Here is a 25,915-nt window from a genome sequence, read left to right on the forward strand (position 1 = left end):
TCAATACTAATATTCAAATATCTACATAAAACCACCCCTTAGAAATACGATCACTCTATATAAAAGTGTACAGTGTTAGATACGTAAACATATTGTGATGTACACAACCGACCACTCTATTAATAAATTAATAGAAAAGTCGGTTGTGTACATCTCGAGCTAAGCTTCACCTCTTCGTTTTGTTACTCTATGCTTCTTACCATTAAAAGCTTTATGGATCTCTCTGTACAATTTTAAATACGTTTTATAATATCATTTATTTGTTGTTAAAATTGTGAGGATTTTGATGAATTGATGTCGCAAATTTATTTTAATTATCTTAATATTGAACATTAGAACGGTTTCTTGCAATAATTCAGTGCACTTGAAGGAGGTTAGAGTAGACAAATCATCACTTTGAGAGTGGTTTTAAAATCTTTCGTCATTATTTTCGCACCAATTGTGATAAAAATATCTAAAGTCTTAACCCTATTCCCGCTGGGGGGGGAAATTCAATTTTCGCAAATTTGCAAATTTTTTTGCAGATTCTAAAAGTAGAGCACAAGAGCTTTCTAATGATGTATCATTTGTCATATTTGGACATAAAACATGGGATTTAGAGGGGGGGGGTCAAATTGACCCCCCCCCAGCGTATCCTGGTTTTCAAGTACCCCAGCGGGGATAGGGTTAAATAACAATAACATGAAAAATGTTACATCTTAGAAATTTTGAAAAATAGCGTCTCCTGTTGATATTTGGGTTTCTTCTTGTTGAAGGTTTGATTTCTCCATTCTTCTAAAGAAAAGGAGAATCATCAAATTCACAGGGATTGTCAGCCCAAGAAGTCCTTCATGGAGAACACATTTTAGAATTTAAAATTTAGAAAGTTTAGAAGTTAAAATTTAGACAGTTCCGAATTTAAAAGTTAAAATTTAGAAATTAGGATTTAGAATTTAAAAATTAGAATTTAGAAAGTTTAGAAGTAAAAGTTAGAATTTAAAATTTTAGAATTTAGAAATTAGAATTAAGGAAGGTTAGAATTTAGAATTTAGAATTTATAATTTAGAATTTAGAATTTAGAATTTATAATTTTGAATTTAGAGTTTTGAATTTAGAAAGTTTAGAACTTGAAAATTAGAAAGTTTATTTAAAACTTAAAAAGTTTAGAAGAAAAAATTTAGACAGTTTCGAATCTAAAAATTAAATAGTTACTTAGAAAGTTTAGAAGTTAAAATTTAGATTTTAGAAAGTTAGGAATTTAGATTATATAATTAATGAAGTTTAGAATTTAGATTATAGAACTAAGGAAGTTTAGAATTTAGATTATAGAATTTAGAAATTAGAATTTATAAAGTTTTGTCTTGAGTTGTTGTGGATGTTTTTAATAAAAAAGAGTTTAGCATAATTGTGAACCTTTAATAAAAGAGTTGCACGGTTCGATTCAGAACAGTAACTATTTAACCAACTTTGAGCCTCTAAAACATTTAAAAACACCTCGATCTGAGACCTAAGTAGAGCTGGGAACTTTTGAATGGTGGATATCGGGATGCTTAATCTCCTTTTTTCTTAATCTCCAGATTAAATAATGCTTGTTCTCCCCTTGTTATTAATCTACAGATCAATTAACCGATCGGGATTCTAAAGTTCCCAGCTCTGGGAACTTTAGAATTGGATACATTTAATCCCGACTGCTTAATATGAATATCCAATGTAGACACTTATAATTTCTTGCTTAATCCACTCTTTTTGTATAAAGTACAGAAAAATCAAAAACTGGTTTTTCAAAATTAGAGAGTCCCTCCCGTTTCTGTATTTAAATCTTAAATGGCGTGAAAAATTTCAAATTTCACGGATTCTGATTGGTCGAATCAAATTTTTAAATTATTTAAAACAGCAGTAAAGCTTGCTTGTCGACTTAACACTGCAGTGGGTAGTCTAGACTGGTCGGTACGGTAAAACTACACTATACAGGAAAAATCATAATACCGGTTCAGATTAGGAAACGATTGGAGCCATGTTATAAGAATAGAGTTTGAGGCAAGTAATATGTTCCTTAGAATCTCTCTGTTCTAAATCAAATCTCATTTCTTAATCAAGAGAATAAGATGAAAGATTAATGAATTAAGTTTCTCCATTGTAGATTCTCAGCTCAATTTCAGTTTAATTTATTAACAGGTTTATATTTGAGGCTCAATAATATATTGTGCTAAAACCAGGGGGGCGGATAGAGGGGGGGGGGTTGTGAGCTTGGCGTCCCCCTTTTATATCATAAATATGTGTTTCCTGCAAGTAATAAAAGATAAGCTCCAGGAAATGTATCAGCAGTGGCTCCAAAAACACTCTAAAAAATAAATTTAATTTAACCTTAGCTATCCATTAATCATCATGATGCCATACAATCATAATCAGAAAGACCCGGAATTATTTTATAATTAATCAGATGACTTTACAATCTAATTTTAAAAAGCGATATTACCAAAATAGCCCTAGTCCTGCCAATTCTAAAATGTGGTCTGTTTTTTTTGTTCGTTTAAAATTCCCAAGAGATGTATATGTAAAGTCGTCTGATTAATTGTCAATTAAATTCGGGTCTTTCCGACGACCCCCAACTTTTTTTACTTCCTTGCAACGTAGGTGAATCATTCGAAGGGGAGAATAGGTTTAGAACTGAGAATATCAATGTATAAGTAAACACAAAAAAATATACTTTCGATAATTTATTGATTAAATTGATTAAAAATTAAACATGTATAATTATGAAGAAGTGTGAGCCCTACGAGTTGTTTGGTATAAAACACTTCATAAATACTGCTTCAAACAATCTTCCAGGTTTACAGTTCATAATAGAGAATACTCGTCCTACCTGGAATACAGGTTCTACCAGTGATCCACTGATAATAGAGAATACTCGTCCTACCTGGAATACAGGTTCTACCAGTGATCCACTGATAATAGAGAATACTCATCCTACCTGGAATACAGGTTCTACCAGTGATCCACTGATAATAGAGAATACTCGTCCTACCTGGAATACAGGTTCTACCAGTGATCCACTGAAAAAAGAGAATACTCGTCCTACCTGGAATACAGGTTCTACCAGTGATCCACTGATAATAGAGAATACTCATCCTACCTGGAATACAGGTTCTGCCAGTGATCCACTGATAAAAGAGAATACTCATCCTACCTGGAATGTTCTACCAGTGATCCACTGATAATAGAGAATACTCGTCCTACCTGGAATACAGATTCTACCAGCAATCCACTGATAAAAGAGAATACTCGTCCTACCTGGAATACAGATTCTACCAGTGATCCACTGATAATAGAGAATACTCGTCCTACCTGGAATACAGGTTCTACCAGTGATCCACTGATAATAGAGAATACTCATCCTACCTGGAATACAGATTCTACCAGTGATCCACTGATAATAGAGAATACTCGTCCTACCTGGAATACAGGCAGTGATCCACTGATAATAGAGAATACTCATCCTACCTGGAATAAAGATTCTACCAGTGATCCACTGATAATAGAGAATACTCGTCCTACCTGGATACAGATTCTACCAGCGATCCACTGATAGCGGAGAATAGAGAATATCCGTTCTACCTGGAAAACAGATTCTACCAGTGATCCACTAATGGCGGAGAAAAGAGAGAGAACTGAAAATATCCGTCCTATCTCATCTCCTGGCACTGTTTTGCTCAGAACTGCTCTAAAAATAATAAATAAAACAATCAAGCAAGACAGACCGGTAAGAGTACATGCATATGTTGTACTCAAAACATTAGATGGTCTGTAGTTCTGTATCAGCAATGAATATACTTCATGATTACACCAGACGAGCCGGTACCAGTTAATGCATGTATTGTGTGATATCGTTATATGTGCCGGTACTAGTTAATGCATGTATTGTGTGATATCCCTTATATGAGCCGGTACTATAAGTTAATGTGTGTATTGTGTGATATCCATATATGTGCTGGTACTAGTTAATGCATGTATTGTGTGATATCCCTTATATGAGCTGGTACTATAAGTTAATGCGTGTATTGTGTGATATCCCTATATGTGCTGTACCAGTTAATGCATGTATTGTGTTATATCCCTATATGAGCCGGTACTATAAGTTAATGCGTGTATTGTGTGATATCCCTAGATGTGCCGGTACTAGTTAATGCATGTATTGTGTGATATCCCTTATATGTGCTGGTACTATAAGTTAATGTGTGTATTGTGTGATATCCCTAGATGTGTCGGTACTAGTTAATGCGTGTATTGTGTGAAATCCCTAGATGTGTCGGTACTAGTTAATGCGTGTATTGTGTGAAATCCCTAGATGTGCCGGTACTAGTTAATGCATGTATTGTGTAATATCCCTTATATGTGCCGGTACTAGTTAATGCATGTATTGTGTGATATCCCTAGATGTGCCGGTACTAGGTAATGCGTGTATTGTGTGATATCCCTAGATGTGCCGGTACTAGTTAATGCGTGTATTGTGTGATATCACTAGATGTGCCGGTACTAGGTAATGCATCTATTTTGTGATATCCCTAGATGTGCTGGTACCAGTTAATGCATCTATTGTGTAATAAAACTAGATTGGCCGGAATAAACCAGACAGGCCTGTGCCATCAAATGCTTATATTGTTGTAATAGCACTAGACTGGCCGGTACGAATAAATGCACACATGTTGTACTATAGACAAGCTAGTACCAGCAATGCATATACAGGCTTGGATCCTGTACAGTTTGAACATCTATGGTATACCTGGTCATGATGGTGGTAAGAGGAGAGAACATACAGATGAAGGAGCCCACCGTGAACCAGGTTGAGCTCTGCGTTACAGCAGGTAGGATAAATCCTGAAAGAGAGTGACCGGTATATATTAATAGATGTGGTGGTTGAGAAAAAGAGAGTGACCGGTATATATTAATAGATGTGGTGGTTGAGAAAAAGAGAGTGACCGGTATATATTAATAGATGTGGTGGTTGAGAAAAAGAGAGTGACCGGTATATATTAATAGATGTGGTGGTTGAGAAAAAGAGAGTGACCGGTATATATTAATAGATGTGGTGGTTGAGAAAAAGAGAGTGACATGTATATATTAATAGATGTGGTGGTTGAGAAAAAAATTGTACTTTTATTATTAATAATAATCATAATAATTCATAATGAATTATTGATGTTAACCCTATCCCGATTGGGCTATTTTTGTCCAATATAGATTGGGAGGGGAGGGGGGTGTTTTCCACCCCCCCATGATTTTGCACTTAGAGTTGAGATAGGGGAGTGTGATTTGAAGCCTGCGCCTTAAAAATATAAATAGTCTTCTAACTTTGGTTAGGGTGTAAGGTATGAGTTTTAAAAAGTTCAAAAATTTTCAAAAATAGTTATTATTACTTTTAACAAATATTTGCATATGTTATTATATCCATTTTTCAAGGCCTTTTCAAATATATAAGTCTAAGCCCTGTAGCTTAATTGATAAAAAAGTGATAAACCATTTCTGATTTTTTAAACACCGACCTGCAGATTGTCCATTCTCCGCCCTACAATATGCATCAAAAAAAGAATTTCTGGCAAAATCGTTTACCTACGATGTTGAAAACGTGAAGAAGTTTTAGCGTTCTAATGTAAATCGTTTTTAAGTTATTCAGAATAGAAACCAAAGGGGGGGTGGACCCCCCTCCCCCAATCGCGATAGGGTTAATTTGAACATTTTTTTCCGGTTGGGGCGCTATCATACTTGAAGGTTTAAGCTGCAAAGACATAATTTGAAGAAATCTGCTAATAAATTTAGAGAATAGATGATAAATTAACTAATAAATTCTACAATGTGTTCCTGTTAGAGTTTGCAGTTAACGAAACGTTTCGCGAAAAAATGGGAATATTTTCGTTCGTATTTCGCAAACTTTTTCGCGAAATTTCGCATTTTTTCAACTAAAATGAATGAAGTGAAAAATGCGAAAACGAAGCGAATTTTCGTGAAAACTGTAGGTATTGACGCTGTATTTTGTCTTTTTTGATGAATATATACATTTATGAATAGTTTCAGTTACCTATGATGGATGAACAGCAGGCCATGATTGAAATTACAGGATCAGGGATATTCAATATTCTAGTTTTTTAAATGAACATTTACAAAGGTAGGTGATTATATCAATACAATGAAGACGACTTTTTTACTTAAGTTTTTATTGTTAACAAGTAATCAAAGAGAAGATTTTTAAATCGACAGCTCCTCTTTGTTTCCATGTTTATCTGTATCTATGCTGTATCCCTGTATCTGTATCTGTATCCCTGTATCTGTATCTGCATCTCTGTATCTGTATCTGTATCTGTATCCCTGTATCTGTATCTGTATCCCTGTATCCCTGATGCTTAAAAGCTTGATATAAATTAAAATTGAAACCAAGATTCGTCGTCCTTGTATTGATATATTTGCAGACAACTGCACAAAGCATTAACATTCCATATATGTATGTTGAGAGTTATATTTAATTATTGAATATTGTAAAATATTTACTTCAAGGCAACATTCACCTAAAACTTAATTTATTTTATGTCTAAAGTAAGTCAATTTTATTGTTATAATTTTCATTTTTATAGGGAGGGTTTGACCCAAGAAGTATGAAATAGAAGGGAGATACAACTGACGCGGCCCGCCCTACCATATGATTATACATGCTATGCAGACGGTACTCCATTTGTATAAGAAATATGTGTCTGATGTACAATTACCGCGTATACAATAACCTATTAATAATATTTATCATACAAATGGAATACCGTCTGCAAAGCATGTATAATGATATGGTAGGGCGGGCCACGTCAGTTATACCTCCCTTGTATTTTATATTGGTTTGACCTTAGTCAATATCATACTTGACATTTTTATTATACTCACCACGAACTCAAAACCTTAAATTCTACAAAAATTCTTTTAGATTGAATTAATTTCTAAGTTTGAGACATCAATGATTTACAGTTTACACCATGTTGAAAAGTTGGGATGAGAAGATTTTTAGCTTAAATTGAGTTTTCAGAATTCTTTTATGGAAAAAAGAACATTTTGAGAAAAACAATGTTATTTAAAAATGTTTTCACTTTTCCTGGAGAGTATAGGAGAGACTACCCATAACGCCACCATGTAACCTATTGTCAAAGTTTAAAGTGGAATTGTATTGCCCAATTCACAACGGTACCCTTTGATCTTTATCTGAGCAACGATAAAGAAGATATTTTTTAATTCTGGAAAATACTTTTTTCTCTTCTGGGTTAATTCCGCGAGGCAGTTTACAAAGAACCACAATAAAAATCTATAATAATATAGGAAATGAGTGATAACGTAACTCCTCTCTTTTGCCCAGACAAAAGGTTAAGGTACTGTTGTGAATAGAACATGCATGATTCGTGCCTAGCTATAAACTGGGATATTTAATACAGTAATAACCAGAAAAATCTGGAATAGAAAGACGACTTTTAGACTCAAGTTATGACTTTAAAAAGGTCAAATGAACAGTAAACACATCAATTTTGCAGTGTAAACACTAAACAAGTCCTACACTTAAGTATTGTTTCAATGTATATATCACTGGAAAACTGAGAATTATGCATGGTAAAGATTAATGATCAATACTTTGTTTTTTGTTTTGTTTATTTGGTTACCTATTCTATAGTTGAATAGGTATCTTGTAAACTCCTAAATCAAGAAAATATCAGAAATTTTTTTTTTTTAATTTAAAAAATTTAAGTAGGTAAAAAAAATAAAATTTTCCCCATTTAATTTTTTGTTTAATGATATCGATATCAATGTATTTTTATTCATTTTCCTTCCTTATATATCCATTCACTTACTTTCCACTCTTTACCTTTATTTCTCCTACATGTACTTTCCTTTTTTTCCCTTATCTTCCCTTTCATTCTCCTTCTTTCCCTCATCTTAATCCTTTCATTTTCCTTCTTTTCCTTCTCTTTCCTTTCATTCTCCTTCTTTACCTTATCTGTCCTTTCATTCTCCTTCTTTTCCTTCTCTTTCCTTTCCTTCTCTTTCTTTTCCTTCTCTTTCCTTTCATTCTCATTCTTCCCTTATCTTTCCTTTCATTCTCCTTCTTTACCTTATCTTTCCTTTCATTCTCGTTCTTTTCCTTCTCTTTCCTTTCATTTTCCTTCTTTTCCTTATCTTTCCTTTCATTCTCCTTCTTTTCCTTCTCTTTCCTTTCATTCTCGTTCTTTTCCTTCTATTTTCTTTCGTTTTCCTTCTTTTCCTTATCTTTCCTTTCATTCTCCTTCTTTTCCTTATCTTTCTTTTCATTCTCCTTCTTTACCTTATCTTTCCTTTCATTCTCCTCCTTTTCCTTCTCTTTCCTTTCATTCTCCTTCTTTTCCTTATCTTTCCTTTCATTCTCGTTCTTTTCCTTCTCTTTCCTTTCATTCTCATTCTTCCCTTATCTTTCCTTTCATTCTCCTTCTTTTCCTTCTCTTTCCTTTCATTCTCGTTCTTTTCCTTCTCTTTTCTTTCATTTTCCTTCTTTTCCTTATCTTTCCTTTCATTCTCCTTCTTTTCCTTATCTTTCTTTTCATTCTCCTTCTTTTCCTTCTCTTTCCTTTCATTCTCCTTCTTTCCTTTCCGACTCTTACCTTTCATTCTTTTTTACATCCTTCCTTATTATTTCCATTCACTCCATTTCCAATCTTTCCATTTACATACTTTCTCCTTCATTGCTTTCTTTAACTTTACCTTATTTATTTCCATTAGTTTATTTTCCCCCATGTTTTCCTTTCTCCCACCTCCCTATTCATATTTAGGTTATGTTGGAAGAGGGAAGGGCACTGATTTTTAACTGTTATATCCAATCCTACTTTTCATTCAAATTTCTCAGCCCTTCTTCTACTTTATGAATAGCATCAAGTCAGGGGGGGGGGGTACATGGACTGTGTTCCCCATCCTGGGAACTTATAAAGTTATAATTCAAGTAGAGTTCTGTAGCATTTTATATTAAACTCTGCTAAAGGGAGTAATCGCGAAAAATGAAAGGGGGTATAGGCTTAATGCGATAAAAAAGCGCTTTTTATCGCTACTTTTCTTACTTCTATCTGTTGCGTCTATAAGGAGAAAATTGTTAGAAACGACTAATAGTAATACCGAAGAACGAAGTGTCTATACAAATTCAGAAAGATGCAGCATTCAACTCGGATCGTAAACAAATCATTTTAATTCCAAACAAATCATTCAGATATTGCAATAATCATCATTCAGATATTGCAATAGTCATCGATTATTTTTCGACGCATTCGCATTTCATAATATTTTGTATTTTTCATGATCTGAGAGTTATTTTTGAAAACATTTATTCCTGTTTCGATGATTTTTGATAATGAAGACGACATGTTCATATTTTCCAGGAATGTTCGATAATAGTTTTTTAAAAAAATCAAAAATGTTATGAAATATTAACTATATACGAATGCTTATACCCCCTTTCATTTTTCGCGCACACTCCCTTTAAAGGCTTAAATATATTAACAAATCTGCACCATTCTTTCCAAAAAAACGGTGGAAAGAGAAAAATAATTTAACTGATTATTTCCTGCTCCGACCATCCATATTTCATACGGGCGTATGCATACCTGAAAAATTAAGAATTAATGAAGAATCAAGTTCAGGACCGGGCGTATACGGGATTCGATCTAATGCAACATATATTTTGTAGTGTTCTTTTTATTACATAATTTTGTTCAAATGTAAACTAAATCTTGAGAATACCTTGAATATGATTTCATACATGGAGATTTAAATATTATTAGCTCAGTATACATAGTTTGTAAAGGGTCTTACAGGGCTAAACTAAACAAAACCATATATAATGCCTCCAGATAGAAAATGAAACATCTTTTTTCTCCTTCCAATGGTTTCAAATGTTTTTATTCGCTAGTATTCGGTTTCGCTATATGATAGTTCTTTCCATGCTGAGTTTTCAGCACTCGTAAAGTTCTTCCCTTTTTCGGTTCCTTCCCTTGTTCCTTTTTTCCATGTTCGGTTCCGCCCCTTGTTTAGTTCTGCCATTGTTCGGTTCCGCCTTTTTTTGCAGTTCTTTCCATATTTGGTTCCATCCCTAATTCAGTTTTTTTTCGGTTCCTTGTTAAGCTCTGTCCTTGTTCCGTTCTGTCTCTTGTGCTGTTCTCCCCATGTTCGGTTCCACCCCTTGTTCAGTTATTCCCCACTTCGGTTCATCCCCTTGTTCAGTTCTGCCCTTGTTTAGATCTTCTCTTGTTCAGATCTTCTCTTGCTCGGATCTTTTCTTGGTCAATTCTGCCCTTGTTCAGTTCTGCCCTTGTTAAGTTCTGCACTTGTTCAGTTCTGCACTTGTTCAGTTCTGCCCTTGTTCCCTTCTGCAGTTGTTCAATTCTGCCCTTGTTCAATTCTGCCCTTGTTAATTCTGCCCTTGTTCAATTCTGCCCTTGTTCAATTCTGCCCTTGTTCAATTCTGCCCTTGTTCAATTCTGCCCTTGTTCAGTTCTGCCCTTGTTCAGTTCTGCCCTTGTTCAATTCTGCCCTTGTTCAATTCTGCCCTTGTTAATTCTGCCCTTGTTCAATTCTGCCCTTGTTCGGTTCCGCTTAGTGCTCCCTCCTGCCTCATAGTCAGTTCGGTTCCACCTCAAGTCGGATTCCAACTTATGCTCTGTTTCGCCCCTTGTGACAGATTCAAACCTATGTTCTGTTTTGCCCCTGATTATCATATATTTTTCATGTTGCTGGGCCAACTTTGATATAATTGAAATGTTGTGCGTGAAGGGAGCCAACATTCCCCCCCCCCTGGCAAAACACCCCCCCCACATTTGAACTTTTGCATGTATTTTATTAATTTTTATATCAAAATCGTATCACGAATCACAATCAGGGTTGAAAGGAGGAAATGTGGTACACCCTTTTCAAATGTACCAGGAAGAAAATATGCTTTGTACATATATATAAACATATATGAACACTTTTTTGTGATAACTCACATGACCCCAGCGTCAAAGAGAAGGAATTTATGACCAGTGAAAGTTTCGATTTTAACATTTTTTTACAAATCCAACAATAAATCCGCCAATTTAATTTTGAGTGCAAATACTTAGCATCAAGCTTTTTAAACAAAAAATAATGGTTTAAGGCCCTTTGTCATAGAAACTTAAATGTGAATTAGACTTATTACGTTTAACAAACCAACCTGTGGGTTCCTTCTGTTCCATTATAAGTGAAAATGTAGCAGGCAAAGTTAAAGATACCAAGAAATAGAATAGTTTTTCTTGGATACTTTCTACTCTTTAGAACAGTTTTCAAACTAAACATTGTTTATACAGTAGAATAGATTATAGATGATACTTTCTACTCTTTAGAACAGTTTCGAACTAACATAGTAGAATAGATAATAGATTAACCGGTTAGACCTTAATAAGCCATATATCGAAAAAAATCATCAAATGTCGTATTTTTCATTTTCTGATAATGGAATGTTGTAGATATTTAGTTTTTAATTAAATGATTATATTGAGCTCTTTTAATCTGTTCCCGCATATTAATGGCTATTATTCATTTTTGCAAATACTGATATTTACGTAAAATAGTATAAAACCCATTGAAAAATTGTAAGTTTTTGACTATATAATTAATAAAAATACTTGTAAAGTTTAGACAAGATACTTTTTACCAAAAAAAAAATCTTTAAAATTTACCTTTCAAAAATGTAAAGAATGCTTGTTATATAAACTGGTCTGTCTAGTGGTTTCATGTTTTCCTCTAATAACAAAATAAATTGTAGATACGCGCAGCTGGGCTAATTATCATAAATATAAATGCTTGATAATATCAATATTGCAATTTTTATGTTTATTTATTTATTAAAAAAAGTATTAATAATAACGAAGTTGTGGTGAACTTTCAATGCTGAGAAAGCAAAATATGATTTATGTTTCAGTTACTTTAAAGGAACGTCAAGTAACTTTCATTTAAAACGGGTGGTGCCCAAAACTCAATGAAAGTTGAAACACTTTAAATCTTTATCTGAAAAATATGATAAACTCTTAAAAAGTGACTTTAAAAAAAAGAAATTTTTAAAAATTTACGTTTTTCCAGAAATGAAACGCTATTAATTTGTTCCTTATTATTACTCAGATGAAGGGTTTAAAGGTATTGACATAAATCTTGAAATGGGGGATCACATAAAATATGCCTAAAAAGCCACACAGCCCTTTTAAAAAGAATGATTCGAAGAAAGTGACGACGCAACGGTTGTATCTCGTGTTTCCATTCAATAATTTAGTCATGAACAGATTTGAAATATGATTTTCATTTTTGTTATTTTTTTGCAAATTATCTTCTTTATTATATTTACCCTGAATTGGTGAAATAGTTTGACTTCCATAGTTTCTGTGAACCTCTGAACCTGACCCAAATAATACTCATCAATGTCTCAAAATGGAAATTAAATAACAAAATTTGTATTGACTATAGATCTTTGTTGAAAATCACATCTTGTACAAAAAGTGAGCTTTGTAAAGTGTATTTTACTTTTTATTATACTCTTGTAATTGACTTATAAAAAAGCAAATCACATTTTGGTAAAAGGCAAACTACTTTTCGAAAATCCTGTTGAATTTTGAAAATAAAATGATTTTATTTTTAATTCGTTAGAATCTTTATTATTATCAAATTCATGAATTACTGGCGCAAAGATTCAATCCAAAAAGGTATTTATGTTGGCAATCAATTCCATGTTTAATCAGTAAGAATTTAATTTTTAACAATTCTAGAGTGACATTCATGAATATAAACCTTGCAGCTCTGTCTCGACATTAACACCATGTCCTGAAAGATCAAAACATTGAACATTCCATTAATTTGAGAAAAATAAATATGTAAAATTCCATTTAATTGTATGGAAATAGCTGGCATTTTGCAGTTTGCCACTGAAAATATTCGATACAATACGAATGAAAAAATTGAACTCTAAAGTTTTGACATTTGATAATAATTGATTCTTGTTTTAATATCTTTCTTGCTGTCACCACGTAAACAACTGAAGGTCAAATTTATGCTAAATACTGGTAAGACTTTGTGACCTCTAGTTTGACTTTGAGCTCAGGTATGAGAAAAGAAAATTCGTTTTTTGTATATTAGATATTCAGAACTTTTTGATTCATCTCAAAAACCCTTCAGATTTAGGAGTTATGATTTTAAAAATGTAAGATTCCATCAAACATAAAATTTCCTTCAATTTGATGAGGATGTAAGTTACATTATGTAATTAGCACATAGTTATTGTTATTTCTTCCTGTTAACATCTTATTTAAAGTGTTAAACACTTGCTTGAAAATCTGCATGCCAAATTCTATCGGATTGTTCAATGGTTCAAATAAAATTCGGCCAATTTCAAGATTTCGAACACAACTATCAGATATGTATACCGATGTTCAGAGACTCCTTTACACCGAAGGTGAGATAAATAATTCCGAGTACACAACTTAACATTCCAGACCCAAACACTGCATAGTAACCTCCGTACAAGAAGATAGGACCACTGAAACAAATTTAACTTTAAATGTCGTCTTGCTTGCCTCGTCTGAAGATGAAAGCTAATGTCGCCTTCGTCCCGATATCTTTGTATTAATTGATACGGTACGAGGGACAAGTAACCCAGAGCTAGTTCTTTTCCCAATAATGTATCAACAGAGCCCATCTTAAAGACGTAATTTGGGGGTTGATAGTTTTTCTGCTTGATATCTCACGCTAAATTCGCTAAAGTCATCTGATCGACCATTGTAAGTTGGATGATAACAGACTCTGCCTGCCGTCTGTTCTGTTTTTTTTTTCTATTCAAGCCAAGAAAGAATGTCTTCTTTGTCAAAGACAAGAAAGAATGTCGTCTTTGTTCCAAGACAGGATAAATGTACACCTTATAAGTGTGCCAACAGCTGTACTTGTATAATCAGCACCATCTAGTATTCCCAGACGAAAAGACATGGCATCTTCCTCTGTTATATCTAAATATATATAAAATACATTTTTTTCCGGCCAATAGCCAGGGGGGGGGTGCCCCCTTTCTTCTGAAAGAGGGGTGAAATGACGAATTTGCACCCCCCCCCCTAGTCCCATATAAAAGAAATTGTTTTCATAAGTTTCTAATATCTAGTTATAAATTATATAGCCCGAGTAAGAATTTATTTCCAAACCAAATTATAATCTATTTAAGTGCGTTTCTCATTAAAAGTGTGACGGAGTTTTTGTGTACTCTCTTTTTCATATTGCAAAGTCAAAGTAATAGAGGATTACTTGACCCAGTTAGTTAAGCAGTACTCCCTTAAAAGCTCAAATACACTTGTTAAAAAGGTTAGCCTTTATAGTGTGCATTGACAATGTAATAAAAACAACCATATACCACTGTAAAACCAAACCAAACATTGTTTAAGAAATCATCAAAAAAACCCAAAAAAGTGTTTCGCCTGCGGCGTGTCATATTGCACCAATCCTGGTCAAATCCTGGCTACGGGCCTGATTTTTTATATAAGTTATGTCAATTTGCTGCTTTAAATTGTATATTTTTTACTGAAGATAAATTTAAACTGAAGCTTACACCAGTGTATTAAGAGGGAGTGTCTGATGAGTCCAATTAAGAAAACTACATAAATAATTGATTAACAATTGGGATGGAACCGTTCTCAACTAAGAAGACAAAGAACAGAGCGGAACGGGATGGATCGTTCTCGACTAAGAATACAAAGAACAGAGCGGAACGGGATGGACAGTTCTCGACTAAGAACACCAAGAACGGAACGAAACAAAACGTGGTTGGAACGGAACGTGGAACGATTAGAAAAAGAACGAAGAAGGATGGAACAATCTAGCTGAAGGCCCTCTTTCTAGAACAGAACGGAACGATTTTAAAAAAGTCGGATTGTGCCCAGCCCTGGTGGGTAGAGTAGGGAAGGTAAACTGAAGTGGTTGACAGACACACAATCGAAGTAATTTACATAAAGAAATCATAGAGACATAAACAATCATTTATAATTTTTTTTAGGCTCCATTGAACAACAACAATAACAAATGGCTAGTAGCTTAAACATACATGGTAGAACAACTACAAGTTTCTGCCATGCATAAATCATGCATTATTTTACTAGTGATATAACTATATAAACCAATATATACTGCCACATAAGTTCCACAAGAATATTTTACCTGTTATATAACTATATATTATAAACCAATTTATACTGCCACATAAGTTCCACAAGAATATTTTACCTGTGATATTACTATATAAACCGATATATACTGCCACATAAGTTCCACAAGAATATTTTACCTGTGATATAACTATATAAACCAATATATACTGCCACATAAGTTCCACAAGAATATTTTACCTGTGATATAACTATATAAACCAATATATATTGCCACATAAGTTCCACAAGAATCATTTAAAAGTTCAAGATACAATGTCTGAAACATGAACAATAATAAGCATACAGTGAGAACCAGAAAAGTTTGGAATAGTAAACATGAGTCATATCAATTTTGAAGTGTTAACCCTATTCAGGCTGGCTTCCTGTTTACCCAAAATAGTTGGAGGGGATTATCACGATTGTGATACAAATCTATAACATTTGATACATTTTTGAAAAGCCCTTGGGCTCTACTTCAATAATAATAAATGCAATGATAAAGATAAAAAATAATGATGATGATAATAATGACAAAGATAACAATAAAAACTAACGGGTCAAAATAAACAATATTGTTTGTTTACCCCCACCCCCCCACCCCCAAAAAAAGTATTTTTAGACAGTAACTGTACCGAGGTTAGTAGATGGAAAATGAACAAACCGGCCAGAGTTGTTAAGAAAGAATCAAAATGGTCAAATGGGAAGGGGTACTTTTTGGCTTCCTTCCCCCCCCCCACTCCCCCTCCTTCTATTTTTTTGCTCTTTCACTCTTATTTTTGACAAAACAATCTTGAAACTTCTTGTCTTTTAGGAAATAGTAATTTTTTGTAAAAAATATTTTAATGCATTTTGTAGCCAGGTACAAAAATGTGATTTTACAGTTTTTAAAAGCTCTTTTAAAAAGGATTAAAAACATACGTCACATCTTATTATTTGTCAAACAATTTTCCGACATTTTTAAAACCTACATAAAGCATCCTAAGCATTTAAGTCTGCGATCTAATTTATCTAATGAGCTGGTTTTGAACAATTGATTTTGTTGCACCTCCATTTCCATTACACCTGAGGGGGGGGGGGTGCGTCCTTTCTAGAGTTAATCCTAACCTGCCATGGGAGTTGCGAGATAAAAAAGTAGTTTAGAAGATAGGTTAGAGTGGCGAGAAGCTGACCCAACAGTGGTAAACCTGAAATTAAGATTTAAAAATGATTTTTTGAGAAAATTTTATTCAAATGGACTATAAGTATAATTTCTTGGTATCCTTCATGGAAAGATTGCAAGATGGAAGTCCAGGGAGGAAAGGGTGGTGGAGGTTCAAAATCGATGAGCCGATTAGAAGTTTCATTTTAGATAATTACAAAATTACATATTTACCATAGTACTTTTCTTGAATAATTTAAAATTTTGAATTTCTAAAAAATTAATTCTTGCGATTCCTGCATGGCAAGGAATTTCCAAAAGCAAAGTAAAAGACTTTTCAAAAAAAAATAATTCTAATAAAAAATTAATAATTTTTTAAAACCTGACCAATCAGTTTTTTCCTTCCGTTTCTATCTGACCAGGTTCCGGCCATTAATCCATACAGAATTCTGAAAAAGTACAGTTAAACTCTAAATATTAAATACATCGAAAGAATTCATCAGATGTTGTATTCTTCACTTTCTGATAATGAAATGTTGGAGATATTTAGTATTTTTAATTAAATGATTATATGGAGCTCTTTAAAACTGTTCCCGCATATTCATGGCTATTTCTTTATTCTCGCAATTACTGAGATTTAAGTAAAATACATAGTATAAAACCCATTGAAAAATTGTCAAGACGACATTTGATAAATTCTGTCGATGTATGGCTCATTGAGGGTTTACCTGTAAAATATCAGAGTAATTTGAATACTTAATTTAAGAATATCTTTAATGAGCAGACTATTCAACAATTCTTAGTTATCACTGAGATTTACGTAAAATAGTACAAAAAAACCATTAAAAAATGGTCAAGACGACATTTGATAAAGTCTTTGATGCAACAAACCCCAAAATAATTCGAAAACTTATTAAGGATATCTTTAATGAGTAGACTATTTGACAATTCTTAGTTATCACTTTAAAGAATGTATAGTTTAAAACTCTTAATTGGGACTCAAAAATGTTCTCAGAGATAAAATATTTATGCCATAAAAAAAATACTCATAACATCTGCAAAATTTGCCTAATTTGTGTTTCTCAGTCACAAAAATTTGTATTTTAAAAAAAGTAAACAATCCGTTTTAAGTAAATGTAAAATAAATCTGAAAGTTTTTATAAATAAAACCTTTTTTTAGATTGTTACAAATGCATTTTGAAAAAAATTTACCTTGGGAGGAAGGCGAGTCCTCCATAAAGAGTTTCGTACTCTGTAACATTTAACTAGAAAAACAATCATAAAAAGGAACTGTTGATGTAATTTTAAGAGAATGCTCCTTTTAAAGATCAACATTCCTGATTCTCAATTTTTTTGAATTTTTATTTGAGCAAAGTTGGTATTCACTTTTATTTAAAAATTAAAACTCCAAATATGTGGTTTTTCTTTAAACAAAGAGAATAGAATATATATTAGAGTGGAATTTAAACAATCCCTCGGTATGAATTTTGTAAGTCCCTTTCAGCCTAAAAGGGAGTTTAATGTGTACAAATCATGTAAATATTTAGAAATTATATGCAGTAGAGTACATTAATACAGTATGTTCCCTAGACTATATATTTCAATTTAGAATTTTTTAAAGCTGTTAAATAAACTTTATAAAATGAATTAGGTGAATAAAAGCATCATTTGATTTATAGTTATAACGGAAAATCATCGTTTGTAAAGTGAAAGGCATATATAGAGTCTATGTGAAATGATCATTGGTGAATTATGAAACCAGCCTATTTCATAATTTGGTTTTCTTTTAATATTAATTTTAGATTTTCAATAAAATGATGTTCCGGGGCCCAAAAGGTTATATAGCGCAAATATGTGGAGTACACCTGCACTATGGAAACAGTACAACAAAATGGCCGTTTTACACTTTTTTCTATTAGATTCCACTTTTAATATATATTCTATTTTCTTTGTCTTTAAATCACTTCCGGATTTTGGAAACATTCTGTTAACTCTGCCCACAACTTGTTGCTTAATTGCTCCTTGAAGTTTGTAGTATTTACTCAGGGTTCCTTGATCTTATTCACGCCACTGCCACCAGTTTTGCAGTTAACACCTACTCCATATCAAGTTCTCAAACGTATCTTTCCAGGTACAATCCGTCCGCTATCAAACTCAACCAGGACTGAATCCCAGGCTCTAAATGCCGCACAGGGACACAAGCATAGGTATCAATATGCAGCTACTAATACAATGCTCTAAATGCCACATAGGGACACAAGCCTAGCTATCAAATTATCTATATTGATCCCAAATGATGGGGACGATCCAATGCTCCACTCCGGGACACAATCCTAGCTATACAACAAGCTCTTTATCGATCCCAAATAATGGGGAGGAATAAATGCTCTATATGCCACACAGGGACACAAGCCTAGCTATACAACAAGCTATATATCGTTCTCAAATGATGGGGAGGATCTGGTGCTCTAAATGCCACACAGGGACACAAGTCTAGCTATACAAGAAGCTATATATCGATCCCAAATGATGGGGAGGATCCGGTGCTCTAAATGCCACACAGGGACACAAGCCTAGCTATACAATAAGCTATATATTGATCCCAAATGATGGGACGATCCAATGCTCTGGTGCCACACAAGGACAAAAGATTAGCTATACAACAAGCTATATATCGATCCACCTGATGTAATTCTACCAACGAATTACGTATTTGTTGCACAGTTAAAGTTTAATGTTTTGCAAGAGTTTAGCTTGAGTTTTACACAAAGGAATTGAGTCTTTGCCACAAACTCTGATTTTCTATTCACTATATCTTTGGAACCAAATGTTGCAGACCTTAGATATTTCAAACTATGAATTCTGTTAGATCAAGTAATCTGAGTTTGAAATATCAAAGGTTTACAACATCGAGTTCTAAAGATATTGCGGTTTAAATATTTGATATTGTTTCAAAGACTCAATTCCTTTAACTCAAGTTTTGTAAGATTTTAGCTTTAGGTTTGCAGGAGTTTAACTCGAGTTTGCACGAGTTAAGATCGAGTTTTGCACGAGTTTTGCAATATTTCAACTTGAGTTTTGCACTATTTTAACTCGAGTTTTGCAAAAGTTTAACTCGAATTTTTCTTGTGTTTATCTCAAGTATTGCATGAGCTTAACTCGAGTTTTGGATGAGTTTAACTTATTGCTGGGTGCTTACCCGAACTTCCTCTGCAATTTGTGTATTATTCTGAGAACCCAAATCATCACATATTTCTTCAGTATAGTTCAGTTTACTAAACAATACGGAATATTAGAAGAAATTCTAAACTGTAATTAATATGTATCAAACTCCAGTTTAAGTTTTACCCTTGAAGGAAGTGCCTGGTAAGGTATGGTTTTATAGCTAATCTCAGTTATAAGAATAGTTTTAAAAATGAGTTTTTTAAGCATAGGTAATAGGTATAGAAATAGATTCCAAACACAAAATAATCCAGAAAGATCCAATTCTGCAAATTGATTCACTTTGAAATGAATCTTTTCTGTAATTTAAGCCTCTAGGGATCATATTTAACTTTGGCAAAAATAGAATCCAATTTAAGATGAAAATTTAGTCAAATATGGAAAATAATTTTATCGGAAAATATTTTACTGTTAAGTAGTTGAATTCAAAATTCTCAAAATGCAGTGAACACCAAATTAAAGTGAAATAACATTTGCAATTTTTTTTTCTTTTTGTCAAGCTTGAAACAAATGGTTCAATAAAATTAAAAACGTTTCCGTTGCAAAATTTTAGATTAATACAACATATCGGCGTTTTGTTTTTTATAAATTTTTGAAAAAAGTCCTTTAAATAAAAATTTCTTATAAGTCAAGAAATTTTAAGGTGATATATTGCAAAGGATTGAGCGAATAAACATTATTATTCAGATAAAAAAATTCGTAATTATCGAAAAAAAAACTATTTTGTTGGAATAAAAAATTCACAATTGCCAAAATTTCAAATGAAAAGGCTGTTAGAATTATCGTGACAAAATTTCTAAAAAATTGAAATAAAAATCCTGTAAAATTTTTTCAACCCTCTGACTTTATTTTTTCATCTTTTGATGATGACTAAATAAGTTTGAGAGCGAGGGGGGGGGGTAGTTGAACTAAAAGTTTGAGAGGGGGGGCAGTAGTTCAACTTTATTATTCTTGAACTTTCTATTTACCGTATATATATCTAACTCTACAAATAAATATGAAAAAAAACTGAAAAACCCCTTTTTAGAAATTTCAAAGGGACCGGGGACGCCCTCCCCCCAAAAAAAATCCTTTATCAAAAATGTTTTACCTTTGGCAAAGTTTCTGTATAATAAGATTTGATCTAATAACCTCATTCAACCCAAGAGAAACTAAATTATATTTTTATCAACAAGAGACAAAAAATGGCATCTGCGGCTGAAAACAAGGTTTGTTTATTAAGGTTGGAAACTCTGGATGCACTCCAATGTACGGAAAATGTCGTCTTTATAGCACTTACACTCAAAATCTTCAAATGGCGTAACTGATAATGGCGGAAGCTGAAGTGACATAAGGATTTTGAGTGTCCATTGCTATCAAGACGACATTAATTGGAGCGTATATGAGATAGGATGAGTTAGCGCAATTGTTAGGGAGGAACCCTGCAATGTAGGACTGGGCAATGTTAAACGAAAATAACCGTTCATAAAACGAAACAAAAAATAAAATAACAAAAAAACGGCCACTTTTGTTTGTTTTTCTGCTAAAATTTCATTACATTTACTGAAACTTTTAATGTTTTTTTTTCTGTTTTCTGGGCTTTATTATTGTTTTCTTCTTTTCCCCGCTAATTTTACACATGAAGAAAACATTAACGGCTCATTTACGGCGGTTTCTAAAATATCTTAGATTTACGTCGTTTATTAGATTCAGGTCGTTAAAAAAGAACGAAGGGGTATTTAAATAGTTGTTCTTTTAACGATTTGTAGAAAACATCTTCATTTAATTACTTATGGTGCGTGATTAGTGAGGTTGTACAATTGGAATATTTGCAGGAGAAACTGTGGGGGTGGGGTGTAGTGGTTCAAACGTCTGTTTCTTCTAGAGCTTTTTTGATCAAAGACGACATATCATCTGTTTATTTTACCTGCATAAAGAAAAATAACGGGTTCCACCGTTACCGGAAACCATAATCTGAATATTTCAAAAATACATATACCATTTTTGCTTCTTGAAGATTAGTCAAATTTAATCCCTTTTTTCAAGATTTGATGAAAGTTTCCAGTTTCAGGAATAATAAATATTATGATCGTATTTTCTAAATTTAAAACTACCAAAAAAAATATACGTGGGTTACCCACAAGAGATGAGACTTAAAAGATCGACTACTTACGAAAGTTATACGATCTTAGCTGTGAACTTTAGAATAGGATACCATTAATCCAAATATCCAATGTGGACACTTTTGATTTCTTTTTTGGATATGGTAGAGAAAAATCAAAAACCGGTTTTTTTAAATTGAGAGTCCTTCCCGTTTCTGTATATTAATTATATTAATCTTAAATGGCGGCGCGCAAAATTTCTAATTATACGCGACTCTGAATTTATACACTTTTTTAAGAATACAAATACAAGATTATGTAAGTGATTTAGAAAAAAAGAGAGGATTAAGCATTCATCTCGATATCCACCATTCTAAAGTTCCCAGCTCTGTTTTCTTATATTCATGTTTCCCTGCAACTTTAAACTTGTTTCTTTCTTTGCCTAATCATTTAATAAGTCATTAAAATAGCACATTTAAGGCAGATTAGAGCGTTTCAATTCGTCTTTACAGTCTGGTCTTTTTTGAGTATCCTTTTCATAACGTTTAATTCAAGGTTTAGAATAAAGCTAGTTTTAAAGATGGATTGCTTTAATCTTAGATATAGAAAGAATGTATTGCTTTAAACCTAGTCATAGAGGTCGTGCAAAAAGTTTAATCTTTTGATGAATGCCGCGCAGTTTAAAGACGACTCAAAGGGTATCAACTTTAAAGTAAGAAAATGGTGGAAAACTTGTTGAAATCCAAAATTCAAAGAATAAAAGTTTAGCTATTAGTATTTGTGGTTATAGCTAGAATTCTATTGAAAAAATGACACTTGACACTCTAGTATGCCGAGTTCATTAGCGCCTGATCCAATCAGGGTTCAGTCATATGTTTGATGTCTATTCTGAACCAATAGAAATTGCATAGCGGTAACATCTATCTTTCTATTTAGCGCATTATCCAATTAGAGATAAATCCTTATATCGGCGCCATTATAGCAGTAAAGGAAATATTTACTTCTACCGCGAAACTATAGTGTTAAAAAAACTCCTATGCTATTTGCATAGAGAATAGAATATATATTAGAGTGGAATTTAGAATTCCCCTCTAATATATATTCTATTCTCTTTGGTTATTTGTGACACCCTGCATGTCATTTCGTCAATATTTTACCTCTGAATTCTTTGCCAAATTGTTTGTGTAGATTTCACCATTTCACAAAAGAGATAATTCTGAAAAGTTGAATTCGAGAAATGAAAATTCATAAATCACATCACTTATGATACAGAGCGAATAAAGGTTCATTAATAAGAATTTTTAACATACAAGAGATTCTTAATAAATATATTCTTTTTTGCTTCTCCTCTGCAGGTTTAGATTCTTGATAAATATATTCATTTTTGTTACTCCTCTGCAGGTTTATTAGAGTTAACTGTGTGTCAATAGAAATCCATTGTTCAACTGTAATCGTATTTTCACAGGTTTGAAATTATTAAAATTATTTAGATAACAATTATCTTTTATTCAAAACAGCTAAAGCCTAACTAAACTCAGGTTATTATAATGACAAGGTCTAAACAGGGGTCAATATGATTTTTTATTACATAATTTTGCCAAAAAATATTGAAAAATGGAATAGGGCTAAACATTTATTAGAAATTCTATATTTACATTTTGTCTGGGTGACAATGAAAACATTGCAGTACACTTGAAGTACCCTTCAAGATTGGCGTACTGTAGTCTATTTAAGATGTACAGGGTTATCCAAAAAGGATGAGACTGTAAAGACGACTTGAACCTGTTAAAATATGACGATTCCAACTTAAAATTAGGCTTCTGTCTGGATGTGTGATTTAATGTCTTCTTTGGCAAATAAAGAAAGAAGTTTATAGTTTCAAGGAATCGGGAATATGAGGAAACATTCAGTATAAATTACGTACAGTCATTTCAGAAGTCTTATTCTTTGTGGCTAACCCTGTAGACACTTGCCTTCTGCATACAAGTTTGGAAACCCACCTTTGCCCACGTGAAACATTTAAACCTATATAAGTATATCCACGTGGTTCTAACGGGTTACCCAATCAGTCAAGGGGTTCATGAGTTATGATCGGACATGAAAACAAACAAACAGACAAACAGAGATTATAATACTTCATAAATAAAATATATAAGGGAACCTAAGATTTTTCTGATTTTTTTTTCTTCTGATTTATTTTTTAAAGATTTTTTTCAGATTTCGAATTAATGACTTGAATTGAAAAGATCCTGAAGCCAAGGTAGAAATCCTTGTGGTTTGTTAACCCTTGGACCAAATTTAACGAATAGTGAGACGTAACTGAACTGCAGGGTGTCCCACATCATATTAGATCGTCAATCGGTATAAATTACGATTTTCGGGACTAATCAGAGAATTTAAGAAGAATTAATTGTTTTGAAAAATTGAATAAGGCTAATTTAAGAATCTTATTGTGGTAAATGCGAGGTTATTCGAGTATTATGGTTTTAGTTTGACGTTAAAACTTGGAGATAATCTGATATGATATGGGACGCTCTGTACGTAAACTAAGCTGTTAAACCTCTTCTTGTTAACTTAACCAGCACATAATGAGAAGTGCAGTTCAAATACTTCTTGCTTCTCTTAAAAGGAAGTGAACTTGTTCTTCTGACTCGAAAACTGGTTATTTCTGTGAATTTCTCTATTATTTATAATTAGCAAGAAACGCGCATGTCACTTTTGCAGATAAGCCACAAATAAAAATAAAAACAGGTTTAATAAACAAAACGTGGATATCTAATACAAACATGATCAGACAGAAGCTTTCAGGCTGGAACCGTTGTAAATCGGGCATTGTCATCTTTGCAGTAGGGTCAATTGTTTATTTGTCTGTTTGGCTGAACCGATCGGGTCCGAATTTTTTCTTTGGGATCTCACGTGACCCCAGGGAAAGTCTATGAATGATCAAAATTTAAAAAATTTGTGTTTAAAAGTTTTTTATTTTTTAAAATTTTGAAATGCGCGAAAAAACATTATAAAATCCGCAACTTTTTTTTTTTTTTTACTGTACAAAGAGAAGATGCTCAGATATAAAGCCACAATTAAAAGTTGAAATAGAAGATGGGCGCGAAACGCCCTATAAGCCTAGTTGTTTAAAAACCAATAAATCATTAGATAACTTAACAATCCTTTGAAAAAAATGAACACGGTAAGTTGTAACTGTTAAAGAAAACGTGGGTATCATACAGGGCTGCCCACAACGGTTGAGACCAAAAACTTTGAAATTTGTGTAGATAATTAGTATTTCCTTTTATATTGTAAGGAAAGGACTCTGTGATTGTAAAAATAAATCTTTATATATTTAAATGTCAAAATATCTACCTTATTATCGCTATTATTAGTAGTAGTATTATTAATATCATTATTATTATTATTATTATCATCATTATTATTAATTATTTAACTAATTGAACCAAATTTCGACATCTGTTAGTAAAACTAATATCGCAAAATTATCATTTTATAAAAACTTGTTATCTTTAAAAATTGTTGCATAATAAACTTGATACAAAGATAGAGACTAATAATTTCTTTTAAGAAAACTAGGCGTTTAGCCAGGTCGCTTTGCCCACCCTATTCCATTAACAATTTTAGATTTTAGTTCTGAAAATCGCTGTTTTTAATTATTCTCATTTTTTGCGTATTTTTTATTTAAATTGTGGCATTTAAAAAAAAAATATTTTAAAAAAGTGGGTTGCCATAAATCAGTTTATTATTTGACGTTTCTAGGAAACAGATAAACAGGCCCAAAATATATAAAATTAGATGTTTTCTAAAAAAATTATAAGTAATATATAAGGTTTTGACAGTATAAATAAAAAAATGCATTTGTAGATGAATTATGGCTAGATTTATGGATTTGGATTATATACAGGTATAATTGAAAGGTGGTTTATAAATAGATACATGGATTATGGATTAGAAAGATAAATATAAAAATACTTTTTAGATACATTTTCACATTTTTTACGTACGTATTTTTGTATATTCATGTTTCATATTCCCTTCCAGTGAAGTTGTCCAATAAACACCACCCCTCTTCCCTCCCCCCCCNCGCAAACACCCCTTTCGGAGAATTGCGGATATACGAGACTGTGCAAATATTGATTTTCTGTGCGAAAGTTTTGTTTTGCGTGTGTGCACTCTTTAATCATTTTTATCTTTATTTTATTGTGGTTGTAAAGGCTGTTAAAGGAAAAAATAGGGGAATTTCTCAAATATAGAGGGTGGAG

General features: G+C 32.6%; 1 protein-coding gene across 1 annotated transcript; it reads right to left on the minus strand.

Moving 5' to 3' along the window:
- Positions 1–238: 238 nt before the first annotated feature.
- Positions 239–22,909, minus strand: LOC111718469 (proton-coupled folate transporter). The gene is made up of 23 exons (XM_023494083.1): positions 22,802–22,909; positions 21,470–21,516; positions 20,654–20,714; positions 19,541–19,616; positions 17,554–17,606; positions 16,729–16,790; positions 16,308–16,387; positions 15,402–15,480; positions 13,931–14,018; positions 13,443–13,555; positions 12,811–12,843; positions 12,371–12,421; positions 11,712–11,775; positions 11,207–11,320; positions 9,584–9,623; positions 7,662–7,695; positions 7,106–7,148; positions 6,053–6,111; positions 4,760–4,853; positions 3,595–3,700; positions 2,263–2,320; positions 671–826; positions 239–466 (listed from the first exon to the last, which is right to left on the minus strand). Exons 1-22 carry the CDS (start codon positions 22,891–22,893, stop codon positions 699–701), a joined length of 1,575 nt encoding a protein of 524 aa, XP_023349851.1. The 5' UTR covers positions 22,894–22,909; the 3' UTR covers positions 239–466; positions 671–698.
- Positions 22,910–25,915: the final 3,006 nt, after the last annotated feature.

The sequence above is a fragment of the Eurytemora carolleeae genome, unplaced genomic scaffold, assembly GCF_000591075.1.
Source record: "Eurytemora carolleeae unplaced genomic scaffold, Eaff_2.0 scaffold78, whole genome shotgun sequence".
Taxonomy (NCBI): Eukaryota; Metazoa; Arthropoda; class Copepoda; order Calanoida; family Temoridae; genus Eurytemora; species Eurytemora carolleeae.